Raw genomic sequence first — 21,683 nt, 5'->3', positions numbered from 1 at the left:
GTACCTAGCCACTCATTTGGTCACTTAGAAGGATGCACCAATTAACAAGACATTAAGCCACTCTGAAACAAGCGCAGGCCTATAAACTGGACATTAAGCCTTCCTGTCAGAAGGACACACCAATTAACAGGACACTAAGCTATTCTGTAACAAAAGCGCCTGGTACCCAACAAAGTATCAGCTCTGTTCCACGTTCAAAGGGCTGATGTTACTTTCAGTTTGGGGCTCGGGCAGGGCAATGTTCGTGGACACAAATGTTGTGTTTTAGCAGTTGTGTAGTAGGCCTAGCTGGCTGGGCTGTCATCAGGGAATTTATTGAAATAGCAGGACCTTTTGATTTATAACAGACCCTTTCATTCAGACTTTGGGAAGATATTTTCATAATAAATCTGACTTTGCTGAGGAAATATAATGCAAAGCCAAAATATTTTTCTTCATACAATGACTCGTGAGGCAGTTTTCTTGCTAGAACACACTGACAAGTTACTGCAGTCTCCTGTCCAACATGTACACTGCAGCCATTTTAAGTTCTCTGTTCACAAATACGTGGTACAAAATGCACTAGTTTAACAACTTAAACTAACTGCACAATCCAATTTATTGCAATTTTTTGGATATCTGTCTACCCACTAAAAGAAATCACACTGATAATTGAGAGTAATTAGGTTTTTGTGATGTGACATCTAATTATCACCCTCACCAATGTGATTGCTGTGAGTTCAAGTCCAGCTCATGCTGACCAATCAAATAAATAAATCAAATTATCACGTGACCCTTTCAGTGTTAGTGATTGGTCAAGTTCACAGAGAGCTTCTACAACATGGCTACTCGGAGTGAATTGTCCGTCAGTGGCATATCCCCAATACTAAACTTCATCTTCTCGCCTTCAAAACTTTACAGAATTTTTTACATATTTTTCTGTGATAACTGTGTCCTACATCCTTTTTTCTATGTATATATAGTAGCAGGCTTTATGTTCACTTTAATTTTCTGAAATGATTACAATATTGACTTTAAATCTTCAAATCCACTGTCTGAGATCTGAGTCATTAGGATGTACAGATTGCTATGTTGTGTAACCATCTAAAAGATTCACTGATTGATGTGCGTACTGAACATTTAACATAATTTAACTCATGATTGGCTGAATTATCTCGATTTTCAGAAATGCACAAACTCTCCACAAGTGAAATGTAAATCATTCAGAAACTCATTCTAAAAGTATACAATGTATGTTTATTACAGATGAATAAATAGTGATTTCATTACACAATTTTACATACACATTCTGATATACTAATTTTAATATACAACCATAAATGAATACTTTTCATATTATCTAAGATTACAAATTAAAAATACAGATGGCAATATAACATCTCTTGACCTGAATGTGTTGAAGTAGACAGCTTATGCCCATCGAACTGTGAAGACTTGGGCGGAATTCTGTCGAGCTGCACAGGATCACCTGTTTTTTCTTTCACCAGTCAAAATCCGGAATGGAATCATTATCACTAAAACAAAACAAAACAATGCAAACACACACTGTAATAACTGTACATCCATGTTGTATATTTGTAAGCCCACACAGGTAATAAACATTATAACTAAATCCTGAGAGTACTGAGATGAAGAACACAAGATCACTGGTATCGCTCAATCACAGGAAGAGGATTGAATAGTGCAATAAATAACGGACGTCAATTCCATGGAGTGACATTACAAGAGGATTCTGTTGCACTATCCTTTTTCCACAGGTTTTTACATTATTTTATTGCTATCCTGCTCATAATCTGATCAACAGTAGTTTTATTTATTTGTTTAACTGGTGTTTTACGTCACACTTAAAAATGTTTAACTTATACCATGGCGGCCAGCATTATGGTAAGAGGAAACCCATGATCCGCAGGTTGCTGGAAGAACTTCCCCACATACGACCCGAGGCGGCCTGTCTCACGAAGTGTCCAGGAAAAACCTGTTTTTCATAGTTCCCTGAAATCAAACTGATGCTACATACCTTTTCAAACCCACATCATCTGCAAATGAGATGTCATTCTCAGACTGCGTTGGAGTCTTATCCTGCAAGAAGCACAGCATCACTCACTTTGAAAAATGTGAAGTACGCTAACTGTACATAAGCCCGCTTTAACTGATGAAGACTAAAAAACTACATCATGGCTACTCAACACACCACACATGGAATCACAAAAGGTGATTTTATATAAACGATATATAGCAAATCATAAGAATACAAAAATTACTGAGCTCTATAAAGCCTTTATCACTATGACCATTAATGAAAAATTAATTAACACCGGTAATCCATTTTGTACAAACAGATCACATTAATATATTATATCACCATTGCTACAGAATTTTTTTTTCTCACCTTGAAAATATCTTGAACAGCTTTCTCCTTCTGTAAGCAGAGAAGTTATGTGTAACAAGAAAGAATCAAGTACAACTATTTCAATGGTAACCTTCCTACCTGGGTATACAACGGCATTATTTCATGGCAGGATTTTACTAATATCTGGAGGAAGCATACAAGCAGATGGTAGAGGAGTGTTAACTCATTATATGTAAATATGTACAGTGTAGCTGAGAGGAACAGAGAGCACAGGAACATCACAGTGACTGGGCATGATAGCTCCAGCTATAACAAGTTCAATGCGCCATTAAGGAAAAGCTGAAATTCACCTTTTGTTCTGCTTCCTTTTGCTGCTGAACCATGGCCATATACTGCTTCATGACTGGGTCTATGCCATCCCCATCCTCATCTTTAGCTGGCTGGTCATCTACAACTTCTTCCTGCTTAATGGAGGAGTCCTTACCGGGGGACTTGGGATAAAGGAAAGTGACAGGATTTAATATCTCTGACTGCACTTGTTGCCGAAAACCTTACTGTTTACTTTTTGTTTGTTTGGAAGGCTTTAATCTCCTATTAAATGCATTATTTACAATACTATGCTAAGATGTGTTAGCGGAAACTGTACATGCCCTTTATTACATGCAGTTTAAAAACTAGAGCATTAAATAGACATTAAACACTTGAACTTCACACTGCATAACTACATGTATTTTCCATTTAAAAAGAAACAAGTTAAACATGTTGAATTCAGCTGTATTTCCTGCTTCATGTATTTTCAGGACTACAACGTCACGTCCACAGCAATGCTAAGTGCATCCTATACTGCCCACCGATATACTGTAACTATGTGGACTATATCCTCATGAACTTTGACCTTTACCCCTTGAACTCTCTCAAGCTCCTGCTGTTCTCTCTCCCACTCGTCCTGTTCTCGCCTCTTCCTCTCATCCTCTTTCCGTTTCCTCTCCTCCTCCCATAGCCTATCCTCCTCCTCTTCTTTTCTCCTTCGTTCTTCATCCTCAGCTTTCTTCCTCTCGTCTTCCTCCTGGATTCTTTTATCTTCATCTGAGTTCACTTTTGATCCTGAAATGTTAAAAAAACCCAGAAAAGTTATTAAAAAAAAAGAGAGAGGCATTTTTTTCTGACGTTGGTAACTCTATAGATCAACTTTTAATTAAGAATTCTTACGTGACCATGGGAGGTGGCATGCTACAGCAACCAGATACATGATATCCTGTCATTTATACCCCACAAACATAGGGTTAAAAGGAAAAACTGGGTTTGGGTGAAATAAGCCGACACAACATTGTTCTGGAGTTAGAGAAATAACTCACGCCTGAGAGAAATAACTCACACCTGATTGATCAAAACTGATGACATGAAGTCCCTTTCAACTATCTCAGTGTGCTCCAATTTCGCTGACTGAGATATCTCACTTAGGCACCATCACAGAAATAACACGAGTTCAAATGTGCACAACATACACCACAACAAATGCATTTGTTTGAAATGTATAATGTATAAACTAGAACACCAGCAGCATTGTGGCGAGTACAACCTCTGAGGGGAATCTTCATGGGTGTTGATAATAGGTACATTGTTAACGTGATAACAGGGCATATTGACAAATGTGTCCACTAAAAATGAAAACTCTGTGCGAAAATAGTTGGAGTTATAGCCGGGACATGAAATCATATCTATTTATATAGTATATATAAAAGGGAAATTGCTTTCTGGTCACATGACAACTGGGGAAATGGACAAATCTGACTAGCGACACATCATCATCTGTGTATCTATGTATTCACCAAATATTAAAACTCTACATGGAAAAGATCTGGAGTTGTAGCCCGGACACGATATCATATCTATTCATATAGTATAGTATATGGTAACTATGACAATGCGGTAAATGGACAAATGTGAATCGTGATATGTCGTCATCTGTGTATGTATCCACCAAAAATGAAAACTGTGGAAAACAGTTAGAGTTATAACCCTGACACGAAATCATGTCTAGTTATATAGTATATATAGGGAAACTGATGATATGGTAACCATGGCAACTGTGTAAATGAACAAATGTGAGTAGCTACACATTGTCATGTTTGTATTAAGATACCCACCAAAAAGTAAAACTCTATGCAGAAAACAGAAGGAGTTATAGCCTGGAAACGAAATCATATTTATTTATATAGAATACATAAGGAAAATGACTGTGATTACCATGACAACCATGGTAATGAACACATGTGAGTCGCGACACTTCGTCATCTGTGCATCTATGTATCCACCAAAAATTAAAACTCTGCATGGAGATATAGCCCGGACACAAATACGGATGGACAGATGGACAAAATTGCTATAACACAATACACTCCGCCTAATGGCCTGGGTTTATGAAGAGTTATGCATTCTGAACTCCATGCTGGATAATTTACTTATTTTTTTATTTATTTGAATGCTGCTTTACGCCGTACTCAAGAATATTTTACTTATATGACAAAAGGCAGCATTATAGAGGGAGGAAACCGGGCAGAGCCTGGGGGAAACCCACGGCCATCCGCAGGTTGCTGGTAGACCTTCCCACTTAGGGCCGGAGAAGAAGCCAGCATGAGCTGGACTCAAACTCACAGCGACCGCATTGGTGAGAGGCTTCTGGGTCATTACTCTGCGCTAGCACGCTAACAAAGTGAGCCACAGGGGCCCACAGGGATACTTTACCGATGCATATATACATTTGGTGTGGGGTTTTCTTTTAACCTCTATCACTGAAAAAATAATTTGTATAGGTCACTTAGGGAGTATAGGAATTCATATTCTATTCAAGTAATTGATTATATGTGATAAACAAAGTGGAGGCTTACCCATCTTCCAGGCTTGATCAAGGGAGATTACTGGGTTTGTAAAATCCACATTTGTTTCTACTGGTTTCTTGTCATTATTGTCATCAGGTATGTGAAGTTTAGATGGGAGTTCTAGAAAATAAAATATCAGTATAACACAATATTTTATGCATCACTGGATCAACTACACCATATCCCAAGTCATTCAATTTCCAACAAATATACTTACATTGATATTTCAAGTGTCAGAGGAAAAATGAAGTTTTCAATATAAGTATACATAAAATATATACACATATATATAAACTTATGGTATCACAGCTTTATGTGAAAGCAGTACAGGTATACAGTCAGCGGATTTCATGTTCTTAAAGTGTTGAATCTCTTTTTTTTCTTTCATCGCTTCAGTTTCAATGTTAAATAATGAGCCTTGAATAAAATCTGTTGAAGTTTGATGGCATTGCAATACATCTCTCATTTTGCAAATATATTGCTATAAATATATTGCAAACAACAACAATCTTTCTATAAAGATTCCACCAGCTTACATATTTACCTCTAGAATCAAATTAATACAGGGTCACACCTACTTTGAATTCCAGAATCAAATTATTTTCACTCCAATACTGAATTTACTTTCACTAAAAAATACAAACCAACCAGCATAAAACGTCAGAGTACATTGAAAACCTTAACCTACAGTACAATATACAAGCCTTACCGGACCATCGATGCATCACCTTACCGGACCACGACCCTTCATGGTCAAAAACAAAATAAATACCATACTACTAATAAATACTACAATATACGTGCTTTTCACATAAGTTTTATCCTATAAGCATAAATATTGAATAATATCAGTAGTTACCTTGTTTGGAGCCTGAGGAATCTGAGCCTGGTACAACAACAACGCTGGGTGAGCCAGGCCTGGCCTCCAGATCTGCCATAGTTATCACGTCTGATCTGTCGCGTGCAATTTCAGCCTTACTGTAAGCACAATAATTGTAATACATATAAATTGTAATAGGTATGAATTGAATAGGCCCATGAATTAACTGCACAAAGACACTTTAACCACAGGTGCAAATAAGGCACGTGGTAGACCACCATAAAAATCCAGAAAAAAAACATGCATTCATAGGAAAAAGAGGGAGAAGTACATCTAGAGTGACCAAAGTAAGCAATGCACAAGAAGCTGTTATGACTGCCATTCATCTGCTAAGGCGGCTTTTGTTATGGACACATCCTAATTTCATGCCACTGTAGAAGGGTGGAGAATTTGCAATGCAAATATGTGCAAAATGGTTGGATATTTATCTACCAACAGCTGAACCGATGAACTAAGTCTTTGAAATGGCATCAAATTAAGGGAAAAAAATTTGAAAATCCATTCATCGTTGGTCTGCCTTGCCACTGTATTCGAACGCTTTTCACTTGGTTATTCTCTCTATGAAGCAATGACTGCTCACCTCAAATGATCACGTGACAGATCCAAGACATGAACTGATGAATGGCCCACAATCTCATCCCTCATTTTGTCTGTCCCTGCTTTAAACCTTGGTGCATTCAGCTCTGATAAACTGTCTGTAACACAAACACAGGCAACATGTGTAAAATCTGACATGAACACATACAAGTATGTACCAACTAGTAATCAACAAAGAATAACTATGACTTATGGATATTATTGTGAAAGTGAAACTCTGTGTACAGTCAAATTTACCAAGGCATGTCAATAGCTTGTCTGGATCACCTGTTTTGAGAACCCAACACACTTTACACACACAATTGGGGATAGCAAAGCCTTTCTCAGTATCACAAAATTCTGCTGAACAATTGTGTCACCAACAGATGATGGAATATAGGCAGCATCCATCAATCTTTACCATTAGAATCGCGTCTCTGTCTGGTCTGTCTGCAGGGGGTGGAGGAGACAAGGCTCTGGTCCTCCCTCACAGTGAGGATAGGGGAGGCTGTCACCTGACCATATATGGGCCTTTGTATACCTGAAATTATACAAAAACTGAAATCATAGTCACACACACAACTGCACCTGATATCATACAGTCACACCATCAATCACACACACAACTGACCATTCAGGCGACTCCGTATACCTGATATCAAACAGTCGCACCATCAATCACACACACAACTACAGAGATACAGTAACTGTGGGGATAGAGGAGGCTGTCACCTGACCATACATGGGACTCTGTATACCTGATATCATACAGTCACACCATCAATCACACACACAACTACACAGAGATACAGTAACTGTGGGGATAGGGGAGGCTGTCACCTGACCATACATGGGACTCTGTATACCTGATATCATACAGTCACACCATCAATCACACACACAACTACACAGAGATACAGTAACTGTGGGGATAGGGGAGGCTGTCACCTAACCATACATGGGACTCTGTATACCTGATATCATACAGTCACACCATCAATTACACACACAACTACACAGAGATACAGTAACTGTGGGGATAGGGGAGGCTGTCACCTGACCATACATGGGACTCTGTATGCCTGATATCATACAGTCACACCATCAATCACACACACAACTACACAGAGATACAGTAACTGTGGGCATAGGGGAGGCTGTCACCTGACCATACATGGGACTCAGTATACCTGATATCATACAGTCACACCATCAATCACACACACAACTACACAGAGATACAGTAACTGTGGGGATAGGGGAGGCTGTCACCTGACCATACATGGGACTCTGTATACCTGATATCATACAGTCACACACACACACATCCAAACAGGGATACCACAACTGAGGGAATAGTCGACAACAGCAAACATTTAGGTAAATATTAATACTGCAAACATAATGTTTGGTCCCATATTTAAAACAGAACATACCAGCCTGTTTACTTAGCTCCTCTGCAAATGTAGGTAATGACTTTTTGGCTGGTGACCTGCCGATTCCTCCAGACACAGCATGGACGTTTGTTAACCTGTACTGAAAGTCTCGGTACGTCTGCTCCAAATTCTAAGGAAAAAATACAACAACATGAAGATCAGTGACATAAGACCAAAAACTGAAAACTGAATGTGGCAATTATCAAACTGAAACAGGAAAACAAAAACAGAATAGCACCAAGAGGGAAGAGAACTCTTAAACCTGCTCAATTTATACCCATTCTGGTGTTACAGAAAATCTGCATAAAAATACTGACATGTGCAAACAGACCTGCACCAAAATCTTTTTCATTTATCTATACATTTGAGTACGTTTCATTATTATGGAATCAAAAATAATTTGTTTAAATACTGTGGTAACAAAACCATCAGAGATAAAACCACAAGCTCCTATACAGAAAAAAACAACAACAAAATCTGCAAAAACTAATGTGGCAATTTACAATTGATGATCATTCTTTAAATATATGCTTTGTGTAAAATCATCCTGATTTTTTTTTATTACCAGAAGTTTTTGTGTACCTCTGCTTCTCTTTCTAAACTCCTCAGCCTGTACTTTGCTTCTGCCACCACGTCTCCAGAGACAGGGTCTGATTGACAGCCATCATCCTCTGACAGCTCCTCATAGTTCAGTCTTCTGGGTGGAGCCATCATCTCTCCTTCAATGTTCACATCATTGTACACCTCATTATCGTCATATCGAGGCAACATTTCACTCCTTTTGATTCTACTTTCCTCCCTCTCCTTCAGTTCTGACCAATCATCAGAGAGGAGGGAGGGACCACTGTCATTTCCTTCCCTGTGATTACAAGAAGAAAAGGTGAGCATAGAGTGATGCTATATGCATAACACATGGATAATGAGTCAAAGAGACAGGATGTAATAACACGGTCCACCAGACCAGAAATGTCCACACCACCAAGTCTTCCAAAGGGTATATCTAAAACGAAGCAAGAAAATGCTTCGGCAACTAAAGAATAATTTGTGTATCAAAGTAAAATATTTCTGTACAAGGTACATTGAAGTCTACTTACACTGGCTTGTTAGATCTTGGTTTCCTGTAGACTTCATTATTTAAAGCTGAAATATTGAAAAGAAATATTAGTTTTAACAACAAAAGAGATAAATGTGCTGCAGTTTCTCTTCAAACAACAAATCATATCTTGTAAATGTACATGCTACATGAAATGTGCTCAAATAAGCCAATACTACTCACAGACAATCCTTTGTACAGCTACTGTATCTCACTCTGCATTTATTTACTTATGCACTGGCGATCTGAGACCCGTTCTACTAAGCTACTGCAGCACTACGCCAAGCTCAATTACCGCTTGGTGTACTTTCCACGGCAACATGTAGCATTCTGCGACTGCTTCATAAAACAGGACTCAGTTGAGTGGAGTGGAGTGGAGTGGAGGCAACAGCACTGCCCAGCATAAACCATCTGACCTTTGGCAAATCACAGATAAACCTTTCCACACCTGACATACTGATAAATGAATGCACACCGTATTGGTGGAAGACAAGCAGTCCATTAGTCACTGATGTCTGCACACACAATCACATGAGCGTTGTCGACCGCTGAAGCTCCCCAAGCCCAGCAGTGAGAGCCCAACAATGCACAAATTCCATATTCCAAGGTGGAGATTAAGTCTGTTCCCTAGCGATTGAAAGACAAGTGCATCTGACCATCTTTTGTTATAGTAAGCACAGTTTAAGATGTTCCGGGATCATAACAAGGTATGCCTTTGAAAAGTGTTACATCAAAATAATTGATCACAGTTAATGCAAGTAGATACGTGTAAGGAAGCATATAACCACAACAACGATTCACTAATTCATTAACTGGTGTTCAAATGCTGTGCTCAAGAACTGTTCACTTATTTTACAGTGTTTATAGTGTGAACAGAGTAAACCAGAGTGCATAGAGTAGACCATAGAGCCTAGAATAAACCACAGTGCCCAGAGTAAACCATAGTGCCCAGAGTAATCCAGTGTGCCCAAAGTAAACCAGGGCACCCAGAGTAAACCACAGTGCCCAGAGTAAACCACAGTGACCAGAGAAAACCAGTGTGCCCAAAGTAAACACCCAGAGTAAACCAAAGTTCCCAGAATAAACCAGTGTGCCCAGAAAAAATGAGTGTGCCCAGAGGAAACCTAGAATTCCCAGAGAAAACCAGAATGCCCAGAGGAAACCACACTTTTGCCAAATAAATGGCAAATCTCCTGACTTCAAAATGTTGCAAAAACAGTGTAGCTGGATTTGAACATGCCACCCCATTGGACTCCACCTGAGCCAAAGGGGTCCCCATACTGACAATTCATCTGTGTCCATGTTTGTGGTAGTCTGTGTCCCATCCTTCCCACAGCATCTCCCATCTTCATGAATTCTAGATTGTCTTCAAAATTGGGATTTATGACACAATCCATTTACCACAAAAGATTGCATGTTCCTGCACATTCGCTCAGGCCTTACCTTACATTCTGCAACAAAAGAGTTATGACTGGAAAATTTTCATTTTGAAAAAATCGTATGTCACTGCGATCATTACTTTAACAAGTCATATATGAAAGCAGGGCTTCCTTGACCAAGGTTTACTGCACCTTGTTGTGTGAGGTGCAGCTGCTGCCTGAGATCCAGCATTTCATTGTACATCTCCTTCTGCTGCTGGGTGGACTGCTCAAACTGTCGCAGGAGCTCTCTGTTACGCTCAACCTGAGTGAAAACCAACAAAACAAATATGAATAGATGACATCAAAATGATTTTTGAATTTTTTTCTTTTTTTCAAAAGATAGGTCTATAACAAATATACAAAGAAGATATATAAAAAGGTCTGTGTTATGTGTTATGTTTTTCTCAACCACTAACATTGGGTAGTAACTTTAATCCTAAAATGTACACTAAAGAATATGTGATGACACCAAATTCCAGATGTAGCTGGGGTCACTCAGTGCATCCACCAAACAACAGAAACAATTATAAATGCATTATAATCACAGATATTCTTAACATCTGCATTAATTTTGACTCCAGCATTTTGTCACCACACTAACTGTCTACACAAAGAATGCACTTTAATTTGTCTTAAAATTTGCCAACCACAGTTTGTAATCAGGACTATTTTATCATGTTGATCAAGGTATCAAACAAGGAGAGAGTGTGTGAATGTTAGATGTTAAGAGTAGTCACTTACTTCTCTATTTATTGTAATATCAGCCTGGTTTCTGTGTGGACTAGACTCAATCCTCGTGTCCCTGAGTATGCCTCTCAGGGAGGTATCCTGTGCCCGGGTCTGAGCGCTACCCATGCCCATCTCACCTAGCACTGGGAGAAATAAAATCATGCATCAGGCATCTATAACACACAGAATCTGTGAACAAAAGATGATAAGCAATGTACTAAACATAAATAAAATTTGAGAATAGAAAATTATTCATTTATATCATTAGTGGAGAAAACAAGTGAACTTTGTCAGGTACAAGACGATACATAAAGAATACATCATTATGTCAAGTGTCATTTATATGTGACGTACACAGTTACCATAAATGCATAAGACCTAAATTAACAGCTTACCCGTTTGAGACTTGGTATATAATTGTGTCATTTCATTCAAACGCCTCGAGAAAAGAAAATAATAGATATAAATCAAATTAATGAGTATATTTTATATTATCATATAATATTTATATACATTTATATTATCACTGGAGTTACAGTGTATGTCCAACATACAATTTTTATTTGTACAAAAAGAGAAAATGTATTTTTCATGCTATAAATACAGCCATATGTAACTGTAAAAGCATGCAGCACTCTCACATTACTAAAGTACTTATTTATTTACTTATTGCACTGATGTTATACGATGCACTCAAGAATATTTTACTTATATGATGGTGACCAGTATTATGGTGGAAGGAAACTGGGCATAACCCAGGGGAAATTCATCACCATGTGCAGCTTGCTGGTACCAAATGACACATACTGTATTGATTTCTGCTCTATGAGCAGAATGCATGTTTACTTTAACATGCATCAAAACACTGTTCACTGGTTAGGACATAATATTTTGTGGCATAGAGCAAGCTGACTAACCTTCACAGATTGTCAGTATTTTAACATTTTTCAGAAGACAATTATCCTCCACACGTCCATATACTTACATTTTCAGGGTTTCTATTTCTGCTTTCATCCTGAAGTTTTCCTCTCTTAATACACCGTAATCAGACATCTGTAAAGAAGTGAAGTAACACATCAGGTGTAACAGACCCCCCAAACAGTGGGCAAAGGGGTAATCATAAAATGGCTGAAGAACAAATGGTACTTGTATTACGTCAACACACACACTAACTAGCATTCTCATCTGTGAATAATGCGTTCACAGTTTGTGCCGTCAAAATAAAAGCTGTATCGAAGTCCACAACAAAACAAAACCGAACATGACTTGAAAACAGATGAAATGGGCCTAAACTCCATTTCAGCTTGTAACTCTTAGTTAAGCCATGTACAAGTACAAAGTCTCCACTGAAACTAACTAACCATTTAAAAAAAATAAAAATACAAAAGAAGTCCAGAAAACCGATTTGTGGCGGACCAAAAACTGAGGAACAATGTGTAAACCTATGGCTCCCTCCACTGCCGAAGGATATTCTAAAAGTCTTTCTCTCAAACCTTGACAAGCTCACAAGTGAACTCCACAGCACTTCATCCAATCCTCTGCAAAATTCTGTTGAAAAGGCTAAAAAAAAAAAAGCTTGCAAAGGATGCAAATGATGCACATGCCTACTTTTTTTTTTTTTTTTTTTTTTTGCCTGTAAGCCCAGAAGATCTTCAGAAGAATAGTTCTGTGAGATAAACTATCTGAATAAATGTATCTTTCTGATCAGGTACATACAAATTTGTGTCAGTGTGTTGATTACATAATCATACTTACCTCCCTTATCCTGGCATTCAGGGTCTCGTTTGAGCAAGTTGCTGCCACTTCTCTACTCTTGGTCTCTTGTAACAGCATCTGCCAGAAATGTACAATCATAAATGTACACACATGTAGCAGTACTAAAATATATAAATTTTACAAACATAATTCATACATACAATATTTGATTATATGCCCACGCCTTCATTTACATTTTCCATATGCTCATCAAGAAAAACAAAATGACAAATGCCTTGTGTAAAGGAATCGCTTGCAGACACAGCTTAATTTTTATTATGCATATCTTATTTCATAACACAGCTTCCTGTACATTAGAATAGGAATAATGCTGTTTTATGCTGGAACACCAATACAGGGCCACACATAAAAACAAATTCAGGGAGGGGGACAACAATCTGCAGAAGAAAATTTAAATGCCATTTTGGTAAAGATTTACTGTCTTCTACAGTAAATTACAAGTAATAACATCTAACCACCCACCTCTAGTCTATTTACAGAAGAAGTTTTATCTCGCAAGTCATCTTTCAGTGTCTGTATTTGTTCTTTCTCTTCACGAACAACTTTTTCCTCTTCTGCAAAATAAACAAGAAAATTAATTGGTGTTTTACATCATACTCAAAAATATTTTACTTATCAACAGCAGCCAGCATTAGGCAGGGAGGAAACCGGCTAAAGCCTGGGGGAAACCCAGGACCATCTGCATGTTGCTGTCAGATCTTACCACATTCGACCAGAGAGGTAGCCATCATGAGCTGGACTTGAACTCACAGCAACTGCATGGGTGAGTGGTTCCTGAGTCATTGTGCCGCACTGGTTTGCTAACCACGATGACCACTGTGAAAAGAATAATTAACCCCTACACACAATCCTCCTTATGAATAAGTAGCCTCCATGGCCAAGGGGGTTAGCACTCCAGCACCAGGGAGCCCACGAGCCTCCCACTAATGTGGTCGCTGTGAGTTCAAGTCCAGCTCATGCAGGCTTCCTTTCTGGCTACATGTGGGAAGGTCTGCCAGCAAACCTGTGGATGGCTCTGCCTGGTTTCCTCCCACCATAATGCTGGCAGCAGTTGTATAAGTGAAACATTCTTGAGTGAAACACCAATCAAATCAAATCAAATTTTTGAATGATATGTGTAATCAAATGTTCCATATCAATATAAATTTGGGGACAACTGGTGGAATTCAGAGCTGTACCTTCTGTCTGAACAATGTGTCACAATTTGGTAGGGAAATATAAACACTTCAAATTGCCTTTTTTTCTCTTACTTTTAAATTATTCATATGAATTCACTCTTAAAAATGTTTGATTAAATTTTGGTATTTATAATACCCACAGATTCCATTAGTGTGAAAGGCTTAAGACACCAACCTCTCAGTCTTGCTTCTCTTTTTTCTAAATTTTGTGTGCGTTTCAGAAACTTTGTCTGCTCTTCCATTTTAAATCTGAAAAGAGAAAGTGTTACATTTGTTACGTAATGTTACATTTACTATGTGATGAATGCATGTATATCAAAACTATAATAATTAAATTATGAAAATATCAGGAACACATTCAAAAGATAAAGGCAAAAATCCAAGTGTTGTTTACAACGTCTGCTCATCAGGAACCTGTTTCATGAAGCAGTCATAATTTGCGCCTGCCATAACTTCTGTGACAATATATGGTGATAAGATATATCACCATTGTAATTGTGCTTGGTGTGGGGCTGGGACAGCTTTGTAAAATGGGCCCCAGATGATTTATGAACAAAGCTCTGTGGTTTTACTTTCCTCCCTGTCAGGGAATCTAGTACTTCTAAGCCAATTGCAGATATCAATAAAATCAGAGGCTATCCTACTGAAGACATTTATAAGCAAAACTTGACACTGCACTTGTGTTTCAAATACCTGACTTTGGCCAATTTATTCATGAACAAACTCCAGGCCAATCTCAATGATAACCTAAGGCTTCAGTTATCCTACCCGTACACCTTTATATACAGGTAATCTCTATATACCTATTTTCCCACCTGGTATTAAATATCATTCATAAAGAAACTTGAACATTTATGTGGGACATTTATACATGATATTCACTTACAGTGCCATATCATTCTCTAGCCTATGGTCATACTCTTGCTGAGCCTTACTGAGCTCTGCCTCCCACCGTCTCACCGACTCCTCTCGACTCTTTACCCTCTCCTCTGACAGCTGCTTCTCCCTGTCAATCAGTCACAAAGGTGTAAGAAAATATATCAACAATTCTTCTCTTACAAATCACCATTAGATTATTTATGCTGAAAAAGAAAAAAATTCAAACATTACAGTTTAACTTTATTTTAACCAAGGGTGCTTGATCAATTCAGAAATTCAGTGCATAAACATATTAAACTACAGGTCTGAATCTTCTTTAAGACACAATTGTATATTTGAACAATAACTCGTTTTGGCTTTAGCTGGAGTATGGTGTCAGTGCCAGCCACACACTATCATTATCAACGCATTTATTTACATATCTGAATGCTGATTAATGATTAATGCCATTCTCAAGAATGTTTCACTTATACAACTGTTGTCAGCATTATTATTAGAGGAAGCCAGAGTGCCTGTAAAATACCACAAACTTTTGGCAAGTTCCTGGCAAACTTTCCCACATTTGATGAACAGATATGGCACACCATATTTGTGAAGACAAGTTGTCTTCAACAAACGTTGATGGGCAACGTGTCACCAAGGCCCCAAAAGCAGTGAGGGTGAAACACCTCCGACGTACCTCTGTAATGCCTCTGCCTCTCTCTTGACCTGTGCCTCTCGCTGCCTCACCGCCTCGATCTCCTGTAATACTGTTTGCCTCTGGCTGTAAACCTCCCGGGACTGGATCTGCACACAAATGGGATGATATGCTACTTGAAGGCAATACACATATGTTCGTAAAATTTTATTAAAGCCCTTATTTTGTTCAAGATAGTGGCTTCTAATGTATAACACACATTTATTGCAATGACTTTCAATGAATATTCGACGACAAAAGTATAAGTTTATTTATTTGATTGGTGTTTAATGTTGTATTGATATTATTTTACTTATACGCCGGTGACCAGCATTATGGTTGGAGGAAACCAAACAGAGCCTGGGGGAAGCCCACAACCATCTGCATGTTGCTGGCAGGCCTCCTCACTTACGGCCGGAAAGGAGGAACAGTATAAAACATGCAAGGCAACCATTCAGTGGAAAGATAAGGATTAATACCTCCTGATCTTTCTCCATTCTTTTCAGAGCATTTCTTTCCCTTTCAGCCAGCGCATCTGCTCTTGCACGATAGGTTTTCTCCATCTGCAAATATAACATATTTAATACTGATCATGATGTATATCGGTTTCCATGGCACCCAAGCCAAAAAAATGTATGAAGTCAATCCTTGTACTGTCACTGGGTGGACAAAAACATGAGGTATCATAATCTCTAATTTTCACTGTAACCCCCAAACTATGGCTTCTGTATATTTCTGGATATCTAATTTTACCACCACCGATGCTCCAGCAGCCATGATATGGCTGAAATACCCCTGATGTGGCATTACACCATAATCATTCATTCATTCTAAAAACTAATATCTAATGTTTTTAATGTTGTAATCCATTAACCTGTCAATATGGCTTGTTTCAGGCTCATTTTGACTGTAGTATTCCACAAATAACGATAGTTTTTCACAGTCAACAAATAAATCGTAGTTTTTCCACTACAAAATAAGTTATCATGTTTATTTATTAAAACATTTCTACATATATAAATATATATTTTTATAGATATATAGATTCATAATTTCAGTATTATAAATATACATAGCCAAATGCTTTGAAAAATGTCTTATGAAAGAAGCATTCCTGATGGTGCCTACGCAACATTTGTACTTTCAACCAAGATGACTACATACCTCCAACCTTGCCCGCTCAATCTCTTGCCTACAATTTTCTTTCTCCTCCAGCCTCATTCTGCAAAGGTCATTCTCCTTGAATCTTGCAAGCTGGAAAAAAAAAATGATGAGTTTGTTAGCAAAATTTAGTACACCATATCAAAATCTTGTTCAGTGATAATTACATACTCACACAGATAGCAGCTTGACATGTGTTACAAATAATCAACATGTTAAACAACTTTCAACACATCATGTGAAACGACAGTCTATTGAAAAGATGCATTTGTTATCTAAGATTATATTCTTATATATGAATGCGTGTAGTAACTGTTTGCAAAAACAGTCTGAAAAATGCGGAAACATTCTGAAGCCAGCATTCAGGTCTATTGCTTAACTGAGGTCTTTAAACTTTAACCTTCACCACACACCCACTTCTAAAAATACTTATGAATGATGGAACATGACAAACACTGACCACATTATTAAAACAAGTATTCGCACCTCCAATTTGAGCTGTTGTCTTGACTCCTCCTCCAACTGTCGCTGATACAACAAGAGCCTCTCCTCCACACCCACGGCTGATGAACGGAAGTTTTCATCACGACGATAGGAGTAATACTCATCCAACCCCATCAGTTTGTCATCTGTCAAAGATGGACATAAATGTCTTATTTCACTTACATTCAGTAAAACAGCAGCATAATAACAGAAATTTACACTGCATGGATGCACAAGTACTTAGAATATTCATTAATTTGTAATAAATTGCAAAAGAAAAAAAAAACACTTAATAACTCTGGGAGGCAACACAAAAAGTTAAAAAATGAAGATTTCAGGAACGAAAAATATTATAGCTGCAATATTTCACAGAAAAATCCACAAATGTTAAAAGTGTCATGTTTTCTTTGATACTTAATGACTACCTTAAAAAGACCACCTGACTTTAGTGTCAAGACTTGTACGTCTTAATAGCAAGTCAGATAATAAGGACCGAGAAAGACAGACCTACTTTTTCTACATTGAAAAAAAAAAAAAGGACGTTATTCCAGCATGACTCCCTTATTTAACATATCTGCCTGAATGATCATCACAAAAGGAATATTTTGATGTCACATCCTGAAAATTTTACAGAAAAGATTTTGTTTTTGAGGACTTAACACTTACAGGGTTTAAATACAGTTAGTCATCATATTTTTTTTTTAAAACTGAATTATGCACATTAGAAGAGTAAATATGCCCAATGCGTCAGGGCAGTTCTCAATTAGGCCTTGGTGTTTAGCTCATCTCCCCCATAGGGTATCAATAATGCAGTTACACTCTATCTATATTATTACCTAGACTTGAGAATGCCACCAGGTGAACTCCCTCAGTCTGGGTGGAGTCATCAACAACAGGCGCAGAATTTAGTGAAGATAACTCACAAAGGAACTGCCACAAAAACCCTGGAATTACACGTGTAACAAAAAAATATACATTCGAGCAAAGCATTTTCACTTTCATTGTGTTTTTCCTTAATAATATTAAAAGGTAAAAGTTTCAGATAACAATTAAAAATAATAATAATTAATAAAAAACTATATGCATTCTTAGTACCAATATTACGGAGGTTAAATATTTTGCCGGTAATATAAAAGAAATCCACTGTATCCAAATACCTATCAAATTTTATTCATATTTGATGCTTGACATCATGTGTAGGACTTAAAATTAACAACAACGTTAACTCCATAAGAGTTTAGCTAGTGAGGTGGTACATTAGCCATTATTCAAGCTAAATGTCAAAGTGAGCATAAGAATCGGGGGATAACTAAAGTAACAACTCTTGAAAGTTTGTAATAACTACTTTAAACATATGATTCAGGTTACAATCATTTAATAAACTGAAGGACAGAGGCTAAATATTTAGCATAACTTTATAAACCAAGAAGAAATTTCTCCCTGCACTTTACATAGCGTATGAGATAGCATACCATCTGTGGCTTGATCTTGAACATTTGAAGCCTAAAAATAAAATAAAACAGATATATTATTATATAAAATATTTTATTTACAGCCAGGAAAATATACAGACCATAATCTGGCACAAAGCAGGTTAAACAGAATTAACTGTTTCTAACATCATAAGATGAAATTCAATGTTCATTTCACAAATAAATTTGATGTAAATATAAATAAAAATCTGAACTCTTTCTATAATTGATGTTTGAAATGAAGTAATAATGACACTTTGACTTCAACAAACAAATCCTATTTGCATTTTTATTGATGTTCTAATACATCCAAATTCTCTTTTTTGATGAGAACTAGGTTTATAAATGTGTCAGGAGAAAATAAGTAAAGGTGAGCCTGGTTGAAATATAAAACATGGCTCATAAATCAGAATATTTATATAAGGTGTAAATGACAAGATAGTGCAGTTCCTCCCAAAAAACAGAAACCGAAAATCAGTTATACACTCACAATTTTTCTGAAGAGCTTGGATTGAGGATTAACCTGAAGAAGCTGTAAAATATCTTTGTAAGTGAGCACCTGTATAAAAAAAAAAAAGCCATATGGGTTACCAAAAGCCATTCGAAAGCAAAACACAATAGTTCTTTATATATAAACATAATGATCAATAAGAGCTAATCAGTTCAGTTCTATGGACATTTTACACCTTTCAAACATTTTTTATTTACTGTTTGAATACCTGCTTGTAACCGAAGATTATTATTATATTTCTACATCAGATTTCCGTAGTTCTCCTTGTAAGTCACACAGGTGAGATAGTCAAAATGTTGTCTTTTGAGAATAGTTACACATAGGAGGATTTGCATCGTTCCGCTAAAATAATCACTGGCCATACTACCACAAAACAGACAGCACATGAATTAAGTTCGGGATACATCCTACTTTTTAGGGCCTAAAAATGATTTCAATAGTAACGTTACATCACTGACTTCAGCTTTCAGCATTTAACCCTACAGTCAAAGACATACATGTACCCCATATTTGAGCTCAGTCAAAACAAATACTAGGGGGAGAACTCTTGAGGGGATGAATAAGTTTACACTTACGTGCCTTCATGAAAATCACACTTGACATCAATTTCAGATAATGTATTCCAGAAAAATATATGCATAAACGGGCATCATAATTACAAGATAGTATATACGCCACAATAATGATCAATACATGAGTTTAACATTTGTTTTAATATCAATTAAAGTTTTTCTTAGCTTAAATACTGAGCCTTTTCAATCATCACATTTATATTTAAGTTTCATTTCATACATAGATCCTTTGCCAACCAATCATCGTTTCATAATTTAGTTTAATAAATTGACACTTCATCAATTAAGCATGTATCCATTTCTAGCCAACGATCGATCTTTAATCTGTCACCTTTTCTGTTGTTGTCCCACTTTCAGGGAGGAAGACACTGAGGGTGTAGTCAAACTTCATCCTGCGTAAGTAATCCAAAACCAAGCTGTTGACAGCCCTGTGGAACATTGACTCCTGTTTCCCATGTCTAGCTGATTGACCAGGCTTGTGTCCACACTGTTGAAGTTCTGTCAATAGGCTATTCCGTAATTGAGTCTACAGAGGAACACCGAAAAATAAAAAATACTTGCGTCATTACTGCGAGAAAAAGAAAATATAAACATCTGAAATTCAGCAACAATTATTTATTAGATTATTTATACATTTACACAGCACCTTTAGCAGATTCAAAAACAATATACCGAGTAATACAAAAATATATTCACTCCTTTAGAAAGCAATACATATGTTATCAGAAATTAGCTCCATTAAGTTTGTCTTCAATCTATTCCATATCATATAATATATGATATGATCTACAAAACTCGCATAAGCCTTGTCATTTGATATGACAAGGAGTGACACTGGCATTTCTAATTTGACAATGACATGCATGGGCATGCTAGTCAACAAAATATATGTTAAAATCATCATCGTCGTCGAGATTATGGTTTTTGAGGACATTTGGTGCTTGATGCAGATGCTTTTAAAATTATCTACGAAAAGAAACAAATAATACAGCATGTGCTCAACAATTTTGAAGGGAGATACCTTTATTGAGTTCACCATTCCACGGCCGCGCAAACTGTGATAGAGGCGATCGCGTAACTCCTCAGCCGACAAATACTCGTCTGCTTTTGACTCCATTTTCTCGCAATAAATATTGTAGCCGTGACCTTAGCGTCAGATCGTTAGGAAAGCTATCATGTAAGACAATGCTCAATGCATGCTAAGTAAATATGAAGCTGAACTAATGGACAACATCATGAGTTTCTTGTCCATAACTTTGCATCTCGCGGCCCCATCACCATGTACACAAAACTGAAGAATGACTGAAGATTTCTGAACAGGGGACGTTACTCTGAAACACACTCCTTCCACATGCCTGTCTTGTCTCAGCCTGCTGTGGTGTCTTGGTTGGTAAATTTCAACATTAGCATGTCTAACATGTCGAAGGCTACATTATTTTTCCGGAAATTAAAACAATTAAAAAGGAAGAAGAATTAAAAAGAAGGAGGAGGGGGATAACTTTCTGCTGCATCACGATCTGATCATGATCGAGCGCGGTATAATGACTGATACCATGGAGGTATATGTGGAATATATACCTCCATGCTGACACCAAATGTATTAATTTGTGC

General features: G+C 37.3%; 1 protein-coding gene across 1 annotated transcript; it reads right to left on the bottom strand.

Moving 5' to 3' along the window:
* Positions 1–1,381: 1,381 nt before the first annotated feature.
* LOC135473607 (centriole and centriolar satellite protein OFD1-like) lies at positions 1,382–21,321 on the bottom strand. The gene is made up of 28 exons (XM_064753467.1): positions 21,094–21,321; positions 20,404–20,598; positions 19,480–19,548; positions 18,990–19,020; positions 18,354–18,461; positions 17,521–17,663; positions 17,038–17,127; positions 16,353–16,436; positions 15,877–15,983; positions 15,205–15,324; positions 14,494–14,567; positions 13,603–13,694; positions 13,120–13,197; positions 12,350–12,417; positions 11,760–11,803; positions 11,377–11,507; positions 10,781–10,897; positions 8,704–9,018; positions 8,122–8,251; positions 7,107–7,226; positions 6,690–6,804; positions 6,089–6,207; positions 5,239–5,349; positions 3,252–3,454; positions 2,701–2,841; positions 2,390–2,419; positions 2,018–2,079; positions 1,382–1,514 (listed from the first exon to the last, which is right to left on the bottom strand). The coding sequence occupies exons 1-28, from the start codon at positions 21,187–21,189 to the stop codon at positions 1,481–1,483; spliced, it is 3,027 nt and encodes a 1,008-aa protein (XP_064609537.1). The 5' UTR covers positions 21,190–21,321; the 3' UTR covers positions 1,382–1,480.
* Positions 21,322–21,683: the final 362 nt, after the last annotated feature.

Source organism: Liolophura sinensis, chromosome 8 (genome assembly GCF_032854445.1).
Source record: "Liolophura sinensis isolate JHLJ2023 chromosome 8, CUHK_Ljap_v2, whole genome shotgun sequence".
Lineage (NCBI taxonomy): Eukaryota > Metazoa > Mollusca > Polyplacophora > Chitonida > Chitonidae > Liolophura > Liolophura sinensis.
The sequence above is the reverse complement of the archived record's forward strand: the minus strand, read 5'-3'. Positions and strand labels throughout refer to the sequence as shown.

Bases quoted from the DNA above. Each gene is read 5' to 3' on its own strand.
- LOC135473607 (XM_064753467.1), bottom strand. From the start codon at position 21,189: ATGGAGTCAAAAGCAGACGAGTATTTGTCGGCTGAGGAGTTACGCGAT. The intron at 6,805-7,106 runs GTAAAGATTGAT...TTTGTGTTACAG, and splicing joins ACAGAGACGCGATTCTAATG to ACAGTTTATCAGAGCTGAAT. The intron at 5,350-6,088 runs GTAACTACTGAT...TTTATTTTCTAG, and splicing joins TTCCTCAGGCTCCAAACAAG to AACTCCCATCTAAACTTCAC.